Source organism: Arachis hypogaea, chromosome 14 (genome assembly GCF_003086295.3).
Source record: "Arachis hypogaea cultivar Tifrunner chromosome 14, arahy.Tifrunner.gnm2.J5K5, whole genome shotgun sequence".
In the NCBI taxonomy this organism is placed as follows: domain Eukaryota; kingdom Viridiplantae; phylum Streptophyta; class Magnoliopsida; order Fabales; family Fabaceae; genus Arachis; species Arachis hypogaea.
The window spans coordinates 8,351,213-8,362,170 of record NC_092049.1 but is presented as its reverse complement, the minus strand read 5'-3'; the positions used below and the strand labels follow the sequence as shown (position 1 = coordinate 8,362,170).

Sequence of the window (10,958 nt, the reverse complement as noted above, 5' to 3'; positions counted from 1 at the left end):
TCAAAACTTATTTAAGCTTAAATATTTTATATTTATTTCAAAACTTTATAAAGGAATATTGTTATTGCAGAAAGTTAACAGGAAAATCGAAAAACAAAATGGTTACAAAATCAACCGACTTTATGAAATTTAATTTTGATGTTCTGGCAAGTGTTAAATAATTTTACACATTTAATTACAGGCTTTTTTACTTAAATGCGCATGTAAAATATTTTAATTCTCAAAATGTGCATGGTTTGAAATTTTTCTGAAAATACGTACTTCTATTTCTTGGCCGGCGTCTGCGAAAAGGAATTCAACTCCATTTCACTCTAGGTGCCCACGAAATGGGCAAACCATATCAGGTTTAGCTCCCATGAAATGGGTTATCCATTTCTTTGGTGGCAGCAGCAAATTGGGAGGAACAAACTCAGGGGGCGCCAGGCGCGAAATGGGGGCGCGAAATGGGGGCACTGCGGAAGTGAGTTGGACACTCCATTGATAACAAACTTATTCTATTTTTCAAATTTGTTTTGCGGAAGTGAGTTGGACACTCCATTGATAACAAACTTATTCTATTTTTCAAATTTGTTTCGGTGCATCAATTTTCAGTTTTTCTCAATGCTTATCTATTCTCTTTTTCCACTTGTTATATGCTCTATTTCAATCCTTTTTTTTTCCTTTTTGTTTGACATATATATATATATATTTGCTTTTATAATTTTTTTTATTATTTTTTTGTTCATATGAATTCTTTTTTTTTTGTTCATATGAATTCTTTTTTTCTATCTTTTACTATATTGTATTTATGTTGTGTATGAAATTTTTTTATTTTGTTATTTATTTTATTTAGTTTTTATTGTATTTTTTTGTTCATATGATATACGTTGATGGTTTTATGAAATTTTTATTATTTTTTATCTGTATGATTTTTTTCTATTCTTTGATGTACTCTATCTTTGTTTTATATTAATTTTTTTATTTTTTATTTTGACTTTGTAAAATTTGTAATTATAATTATTATATACTACGTTTATTATCAAAATTTTGTATAATATAAATTATAATTCTATAAAAAAGGACAAAATAAATAAAAAATTAATTATAAGTAACAATATAGCCATAAATAATAAAAATTTATAGTCCAAAATAATACTAAATTAAAGAGTACGGGATAATATTAGAAAAATTATAGAATATTTTTTTTGTTTAACATTATAAAATTTATAGTACTCTCTTTTATATTTTTTATTGTATTTATTTATTTATATAATAAATATTTTTTATATTATGTTTGTTAGGTTCTGTTTTTGCATGTATATAAAAAAAATAATTTAAATTGATGTCTTTTTTAATAATTTTTCATCTAAAAGTGATTTTGAGTAGTATAATCCAAACAACATTTATTTTGCTATAATCAATTTTGATACTAATATTGTCAAACATAAATCACGTTATCTCAAACTTATTTTTTATCAAAATCAATTTTGTAAAATCAATTTTATGTAAATTCACGTTTGCAAACTGAAATCCAAACACACACGAAGCTAGATTAGTCAAAGTTTTGCTAATAAATAAAAGGAGGGGCAAATCCACAACTGACGTAACTTTAGTACTGAAACTAGGGGAGCAGTGAGAGAGCTAAGTGGAATTGGGCAACTCACCTCCGCAGTGCCCCCATTTCGCACCTGGCGCCCATGAGTTGTTCCTCTCAATTCGCTGCTGCCACCAAGGAATTGGGCAACCCATTTCGTGGGAGCTAAACCTGATAGGGTTTGCCCATTTTGTGGGCACCTAGAATGAAATGGAGTTGAATTCCATTTCGCAGACGTCGACCAAGAAATGGAAGTGCATATTTTTAGAAAAATTTCAAACCATACGCATTTTGGGAATTAAAGCATTTTACATGCGCATTTAGGTAAAAAAGCCTTTAATTACATGATATCATATTAGCAGAAATAACTATTAATTATTTAAAATAATAGATGCAATTGAATGACTATGTAAAACGTTTTACACTAATATTATTCTTAACTGTTTTTCTTAATTTGTATTTTGGACACTTTAAAAGTTACTCAATGTTATAATTTCTTTTTAATAGAGATCATATTCTTCTTGCATATAAAAATGCAATGAGAAGTTGAGAACACTAGTTTTGATATTTCAAGATAAAGTATAGTAATAAAACAATAAAAATGATGTGTAATTTTATTTTAAATTGTTAAACTTAATAAAATATCACTTTCTATTAATTAAATTATAATATTTTAAATTGAGTTTTAAGAATTACAAATTAATCATGTTTGTGAGTTTATTTTTTTATTACTCTTTCGCTCAAATAATATACATAATACATAACATGTCTAATTAAATGTTGATCAAATATATTTATAAAAATATATTAATTTAATCTATAAATTTTGTTGGGATGGATTAAATTAATAAATTTGGTCAGTATTTAATTAAAAATATTAGATGTCTTACATACTAGCAATTTATAAATGTAATTAAATTATAATCTTTAAAAAATTAATTAATAAAATCTTTTAAAAATAAATTTAAAAAAGGGTCTATTTTTTAGGGAATAAATAAAATTAGGGATGCTCATGGAGCATATAAATAGCATAGTGCCTTAACCTCAATCTGGTTTTAAATAATGACTGGGTCTATTTTTGAGACCTTTACTCGATCCTAGACCCGGTAAAATAACACTACTTTTGGGCCACACCAAAACCAGATCTATATCGGGTAAAAACCGGGTCTTGATAAATTTTAGGTCAAAAAATTATGATGCACTTATTTATAAAAAAAAATTATATTTATTACTGAATAGTTGATATCCATATTTGAATTTGTCTATAAATTTTAATTTTATACTTCTTTGATCCTAATCCAACAAATGTGATTGAAAACAAAATAATAAATTTATAATTAATATAATATAATATTAGAATTAATATATATATATATATTTTGGTCCCATAAGTTATAACCTGGACCAGGTGAAGTTGGATTTGTCTTCATCTAAATCCAACTCTAAATAATAATTGAATCTATTTTTAAAATCCTTATCTGATTTTTTTTTTGTGATTGAAATAAATTAAACAAAGAAAAATAAAATAAGGAACTGCCTAAACAGAGGGACAGTCCCGTTCAAGACTATTCTTAAACTCCTCCCAAGGTGAAAGAAGCTCCACATGCGAAAGTTGTAACTTCATCGCCATCTTTGCCATAGTATCTGCCACCGTGTTTGCATCTCTCATAATCAAACGAAAGTCAACCCGCCAATTCCAATGCAAGATATCTCTTATTTTGAGCACCAGTGGATCAATAAACCCAAAACCATCTTGAGTAACAAGATTAAATGCTTCCACACAATCCGTCTCACAAATAACATCTCGTTGACCCACATCCCAAGCTAAGAGATATCCTCTCTAAATAGCAAACAATTCTCCTTGAAGAATACTATTACTCTCAATCATTCCCAAACACCCTCTTTGTCAGCTCCCATTACAATCTCTAATAACACAAGCAAAACCAACACTATCACCCGAACCAAAATAACTAGCATCACAATTAATCTTAAAAGTACCAATAGATGGGGGATTCCAAAAACCATTTAGAGTAGAGGGAAGGGACATACGTTGTAATTCAAAAATATTCCTAAGCTCCTTTTCTGATGTTAATGCCAGACAAATCACTTTTTCCGGAGGCCAAGTTTCATGGGATTAAAGATGTCATTATTCCTTACTCGCCATATCCACCAAAGTCCCGAAAAGAACTTGAACGGATGCTCTCTGCTATGATACAAGAACCAGTTCTTCAAATCCAAAGGATGACAAGAAATATCCAACCTATGCCAGACAAGCTGAGTTTTTGGACAATCCCGAATACAATGTAAAACCGATTCCTGGCTAGAAAGACATCTTGGACACCTATCCGATGACGACATCCCTCTTCTAAAGCGAAAACTTGCAGTAGGAAGAACCTCCTTAAGACACAACCAAGCCAAAAACTTATGCTTTTCCGGAACAAGCTGACGCCAAAGCCAAAGCCAATTCTTCCGCTCCTCCCAACCAAACAGCTGCTTACACAAGCACAAGTAACCATTGCGTGAGTCATAGACTTTGGCAGCAGACCCACTCCAATACCAACCCACTTCCGGACCTGCTTGTTCATCTGGATTGTAAGAGAGAATATTATCTTTCAAATTTTGAGATAAAGGAGAATAAAGAGTATCCAAATGCCACCTACCAACCGACCAAATATCTTGTATCCGGAGATTCGAATCAGAAATGTGAACATAATCCATCTCATTAGATAACCGTTCTTCTCTCCTCCAACTAGAAAACCAAAAATTCTGGTTCAAATCTCCAATACACCAAGCAAAACCATCCTTCAACACTTCCCAAGCCTTGCAAAGACACCTCCAAATGGGAGAGTCCTTGTTCTTAGGATAACTAAAACAGTCATATAGAGATGATCGATATTTGGCATCCAACAATTGGACCCATAGCTTGTTTGGCTGCTGGAAAAAAGTCCAAACTAGCTTCCCAAGAAGAGCAATATTTACACATCAAATTAGTCTCGAAGTATTCTAGTTCGGGTCTTCGAGCTAGGGCTGCACATGGATCGGATAATATCCGCATATCCGCGGTAATTATCCGCATCCGATCCGAATTTTGCGGATATTATCCGATCCGCAGAGCTATCGGATCGGATTGGATCGGATCGGATCCGCACTATGGTAGGATCGGATTGCGGATTTGGCAGTAATATCCGCGGATTCGATCTGCAAATCCGTATATCTGCACATCACATATAAATAGCATAGTTTAAAAAAATAAACCCTAATGTGATATGAATTTTAGTGTGTTATTTTATGAATTTTATGATATCTTGTTTTTTATTTTTTATGTTGTACTTTGACTTAGAATAATTAAACTTAAATCTTGTGTTATTATTTTTTCTTTTGTTATTCAAGAGAACTTTTATTGATAATATTTTAGAATTAAATATGCTTAAACAGGTGAAAAATGAATTTTTTTTTGTAAAAATAGCCAAATAAAATTTGAAAACAATTTTTTTAATTATGCGGATATATCCGATATCCGATCCGATCCGATCTAAAAAATTGCGAATATCGTATCCAATCCGATCCGATAAGTGCAGTGCGAATCGGATAAAATTTTAAACTATATCCGATCCGATCCGTGTCCAGCCTACTTCGAGCTAGGCTGGGTAATGTGAACCGCTAAATAGGATACTCCTTTTTTCGCTTTTTGAAAATGACAAAAAAAAAAAAAAAAAGACGAGAGAGAAAAGAACGCTTTCAGCGGGACGTCAAAAAAGTAATTGATTTTGTTTGTATCCAAGTCACTTTTGCACATAGTGGAAACTGGAAACGACTCCAATGCATTAAGCCATTAACACTATGCACTATCCTTCCTCTTCTTCTTCTTCTTCCAATTTTCTTCTCAAAATGGGTGCAGAAGACGATGACACGCTCCTACAACTACAACAACCCCAAGAAGAAGAAGAAGAAGAAGATGAAGAAGATTCACAAAAGGCAGAGAAATGGAGGAAGCATTACTCATCAAGTCATAGGATACTCCTTGTTGGAGAGGGTGACTTCTCTTTCTCTCTCTCTTTGGCCACAGCTTTTGGTTCTGCTCACAACCTCGTTGCTACTTCCATTGATTCTCAGGGTAAGTACCCATCTTAAATATTACAACAAATTACTCAAATTTATGCTTATTTTGAATTCTGATCACTGCATTTCAATTTAGGTCTGATTCATTCACTCAAACAACACTTTTTTTGTTTTCTCTATGTTTTCCATTGAAAATTTCAAAAATGGAACTTTGAGGATTCTCCAGGATGCCCATTAATCTGATTTCCATTTTTGAAGAGAACATTATGAAGAAGTACAGTAATGGGATAAACAATGTGAGGGAGCTTGAAGAAAGGGGTTGCCTTGTGCTTTATGGAGTTGATGCTAAGGAAATGGGTCAACATTTCTTTCTAAAGACCCAGAGGTTTGATCGCATTGTATATAACTTCCCTCATGTTGGATTCCTTTATCCAGAGAACAGCTACTGCCAAATCCAGTAATGTTTCCACCATTACCATACCTTCTTTTTTAATAAATTACTTTTGTATATTACTAAATTACTAAGGAATTTAATTTTTGATGAGCTGTCACGATAAAGCAATTTTACAAGTGTATCTAATTACGATACTGTATGTCAACAAAAATAACTACTTTTTACATTGACAGTGTGAATGGTTATCTGGACAATAGTTTTACGCTATGAGGGCATCAAAATCAAAATTAAACTCTATTACACATTCCTTGTTAAGATCATTTTCTTTTGCTCTGAAAGTTAGTGATGCATGCTTTCTTTTCTGATAGAGAAATGATAATTCTTCCTTGCTCAAAATCTCACTAACATACATCGAGTTCATCTTGAATGTTATGTAAATTACAACTCATGCCATTGCGAGTGGAATTTTGAATTAGGAGGATCTTTAAGCACACCGTTAAATATTAGAACTCTTTTTGATACACTAGGGAGACATGATGACATTTGTGGTTGTAGAATTTGTTTCTTCATTTACTGAACCGTTGTCTTGAATTTGTGAGAATTAAACAGGTTGAACAAAAGGTTGGTGAAGGGTTTTCTGTCAAATGCCAAGATTCTGGTAAGGAAAGAGGGGGGAGAGATTCATGTAACACACAAGGCGGGTGATCCATACAGCAAATGGGGTCTGGTCAAGAAGGCAGAGAAGAGAGGTTTGGTCTTGCAACAAGCTGTTCCATTCTTCAAGGATGATTATCCTGGTTATGACAACAAGAGAGCACATGGAAAATTATGTGATGCCTCTTTCCCCATTGGAGAATCTAATACTTACAAGTTCAAGCTTCAGTCCACTCTCTAATGATTACAGGGGTTTATGAGTTTTAGGTTTGGTTTTGAACATCAATGTCATCTTGATTATGCCAACTACCTTCCCTACCATAAAACTTCATCTGCCAAACTGTGTGAAGAGAACAGAGAAAAAGTAAAAAATAGAAGAGAGGACTTGACTTGCATTTATGTGTATAAAACTGATGGCTGGAATATTCAGTCTGATTCTCTCTTTTGAGATTCTCATAATTCATTCTTCACTTTATTAGAGGAGAGACTAAGACTAAATTAAAATTAGTTTTTCACTTTATTATTCGTGTCACCCCTGCCATCAAATTTCAAAATCAGATTCCAATTATCCAAAATCTAAATCTAAAATAACAAAAATCCACTGTGGAATTTGGAAAAGGGATCTTGAATTCTTGAAACTTGATTCTAACCTGTAGATGAATATGTCTCTTGTGTTTTCCCGAGTGCTTCTTGCAGAGGAAACAAGAATGGATGAAGTGAGGTTGGTGATCTTCGAATCATGCATCGTAGAAACAAGGGTGTGCTGGTATTGGAAGTAGTTTTGACTTGAATGACCAGGCTCCGAGTCAACCACACCATAGTCTTCGTCAGAGAGAAAGAAATCACAATGAGAGAGAGAGAGAACCAGAGAACGATAGGAGAAGGAGGGGAATGACGATGGCAAGTCACTCCCGCTGCTGTCGTTGACGAAGAATGAAGGAGAATAGGTCGAGGAAGGTTTGCTGGAGAAGGTCACCGCTGCCACCACTAGGTTCAACCATACTGGAGAAAGAGAGAGAGGAGGAGGTCGCAAGGGGGAGCTTCTCCGTTGCCATCACTGCATTGCTGTGACCTTCACTCTCGTCGAGCTGCTCCGCCATTGTGTCGTCTCCGGAGAAGCAGAGCTCGCCGAAAAACTGCTATTGTCCTGCCCAGTTTTGTTGTCTTTGTTTTGGTGGAAGGAGTAGACTTGGAATTCAAAAAGTGATACGAGGGTACTTTTGGAAATAAATGTTATTAAAGATTTAATTGTCTCCAAAAATTTCAATCTGCTATGTCTCTATTTTCTAGAAATACTGAAGGAGCTAAAATTTTAGTTCCAGTCTCCCAGTTTTAGTCAAAATACCCCAAACAAACACTACCTTACAAAGTCATATTTATGTTAGATGTGAAAACTGTAAAGCAGCTACTGAAGAGCAAACATGAAATAAATGTGTGATATTCAAGATATAGTGTTCATACAGTCTCTTATATGATACAATATACTGAATCCTAGGATGATGCTACAAACCAAAAATGCATTTGAATATTCCTAAGATTAGATAAATAAATAGTATAGTATATCAGCTAACCTAGTTGACCAAATCTATTTATCAAATTGAGAGCCAAAAAGTCCCATGTAAAAATAAAAGTAATAGTAGAAACCAACAATGCTTTGCTGTTTCTGATGCAGATGAATCTGAGTCTTTATCTGTAACTCCCACAAGAAAATGGCAATCTCCAATTGAAGGGTCTAAAAAAGTTACCATACCAAGTCCATCAAAATCACAGCTCCTTGAATCTTGCATTTGTAGCTGATAGTAACTGTTAAAAGCATATGATATATTTCCCTTTGCACCAATCTCATTACATGAACCACCATAGTTAAGTGTGGTGCAATCAGCAACACTGCATGCCAGTTTCATGTGGTTCACCACATTCGTCAAATCGCTTAAAGGGTCTGCTACACACCATCTAGATGGAAGATACTGAACATTCTTTGCATTTTTCAATTGCTTGTTTCCAAATCCAAGGTTCAACAGATACTTAGCCTGTCCATCAAAAGAAAATATCCCCCAATGCCTCTCAAAGTTTCCGGGAAGTGTGCTCTTAGCTCCTTCGTCAAGTAGACTGAAGATATAAACATCAACAGGAGGAGAATTTGGCCTCAATGGTGTCCCTTTGTTGCTCATAATGTGACGGATAAGGCCTTGGTTAAAGACCCTTGCAGCAGTAATATTTGCACCGATAGCTCCATCCGAGGGCCAACCGATTTCGCCAATAACTATCGGCATCTGACCATATCCAAGTTTACTGAGGGCTGCAACTAACGTGTCGTAGTTTCCATCAAACGCATTGGTGTAGACGTTGGAACCATCTGTTACAGAATGGGTAGTTCCCTCAAAGAATGCATAATCTTGGGGGAAATCTCCATTGTCATAGAGACTTAGAAAGGGGTAGATGTTAACAACAAATGGTGAACCATTTGAGTTGAGGAACTGAACAAGTTGAGTAATGATTTGGGTCAGTTCAGGACGAAATGCCCCTTGGGAAGGAAGCGATGCAGATTCATAGGCATCGGCATTGCAAGGGACAACTATCTTTACATAACCAGCTAGATTTGCCTTGACTAAGGATTGCTGAACATTGAGGACTGCAGGCATCACCAAGTTCTGAAATTGGCCATTGTAAGTTGAAAGGAAAGGTTCATTTCCAACTGCAACATACCTATCATAACAAGGCACAAGATGTAAAAGCCTTATAGAAAAAATCAATATGTATTTTGCCATACCAAAAGAGAAGAATCTACAAAAGTAAAAGTAAAGAACAAATTTTATCATAAATATCATCTGAATTACAGAAAAGAAAACAGTGATGAAAATTTCTGCTTTTTGAGCTTGTTACTAAAAAAGTTGGCATCTCTTCACTTTGACAGCTAAATTTTAATAGTTAATCAAAACCCTATTAACTATTAGTTACTATTTCAAACTACTAATGGAATGCATATGATACTTGTTCTAGGGGGTTGTATTGCACCACCTAGTAACTTAGCTTATAAAAGTTGTAAGAATGAGTTAATATCAAACACACCTTTATGAATTACCTCAAATTAACCCTAATCAACTTAAATTATCTTAGTGTTTTCAGAAATATGTAAAAAAGAGTTTTAAAAACCAAATTATTAACTTAGAATAACAATGAAAAATTATAACAACAGAAACACTCTTGATAGAACACAACCTAAGATTTCCAATATTTCTTACTAAATGTTTTTCAGATTATCAAAATATTCCCAGCTCCAACAAATCCTATAAAAGAACTTTAACAACAGATAAGCAAGTAATTTTGGAGATTGTAGAAGATAAAGTAATGAGTTCACTCTCACCAGAGTGCCTAATTCAATTTCAATAAAAGTAAAGATAATATACTCTTACACCTAAATATCTCTTTTTTTTTTTGGTTTATTTTTAATTTTGAATCTAAGGTAATGGAATGCATGAATAAAGAGGTGCATAGAACTAACCTGATATCAGCACCACCCTTTCCAATGTAAGAAGAAACATTCTGTCTAACCCACAAATCAGCAGCAGAAGGTGAAGAACTCAAAACTGATAACATCTCATTTGGGATCCCAACCATTACTTGAATCCCACTCCCCATCAATGCTCTCATCACATCAGGCTCAGCCTCAAACAGTTTCACCTTCTGGATCTTGTTCTCTCTAAGCAGATCAACCACTGTAGTTGGCCTCAGCCTGTGGGATGAAATGGTGCCCCAGTTAACCCCTATTCCTGACTCAGCCATTGGAGCTTCCAAGCTCCAACATATAACAAACAGGTAGAGTGCACCATAAAAGAATCTAGGCTCCAACATGTGTACTCCTACCACTTTGCAATGCTTGACAAAGTTGGAAACTTTAAGAGATCATAAGAGGTTCCTGAAGTAGTTTGAAGAAAAAAGTGATCTGGGTGTTGGAGTTTGAAGATTTAAAGCACTCAACAGAAAACAAAACAGAGTGTTTAACTAGTTACTTAAGTGAAGTTTTGAGTAAAGTTGAAGATAGTTTATGGACTTTATAGTGAGGTTTATGATATGAGTTGAAGGTTGTTAACTTGTGTTATTTAGTAGGGAGGGTTTAAATTTACCAAAATGCCCTAAATTTTTTATTTTTTTATTTGTGTCGGCATTGAGATTTTTCAACACAGGTTCCCCCAATATTATCAGGTGCATTATGTTGTATGGCTTTGCTTAGCCTCGGATTGCTGTTACTAATTTGAATTTAATTTTATCCTAATTTCC

The 10,958-nt window shown here is 33.9% G+C and overlaps 2 protein-coding genes across 2 annotated transcripts; one reads left to right on the top strand and one right to left on the bottom strand.

The window, feature by feature from the left end:
- The first annotated feature begins 5,263 nt into the window (after positions 1-5,263).
- On the top strand, positions 5,264-7,163 carry LOC112741349 (uncharacterized protein At4g26485). Its single transcript, XM_025790284.3, has 3 exons — positions 5,264-5,687; positions 5,891-6,089; positions 6,636-7,163. Exons 1-3 carry the CDS (start codon positions 5,414-5,416, stop codon positions 6,919-6,921), a joined length of 759 nt encoding a protein of 252 aa, XP_025646069.1. The 5' UTR covers positions 5,264-5,413; the 3' UTR covers positions 6,922-7,163.
- A 939-nt stretch (positions 7,164-8,102) lies between these two features.
- LOC112741348 (glucan endo-1,3-beta-glucosidase 5-like) lies at positions 8,103-10,871 on the bottom strand. The gene is made up of 2 exons (XM_025790283.3): positions 10,183-10,871; positions 8,103-9,386 (listed from the first exon to the last, which is right to left on the bottom strand). Exons 1-2 carry the CDS (start codon positions 10,530-10,532, stop codon positions 8,273-8,275), a joined length of 1,464 nt encoding a protein of 487 aa, XP_025646068.1. The 5' UTR covers positions 10,533-10,871; the 3' UTR covers positions 8,103-8,272.
- Positions 10,872-10,958: the final 87 nt, after the last annotated feature.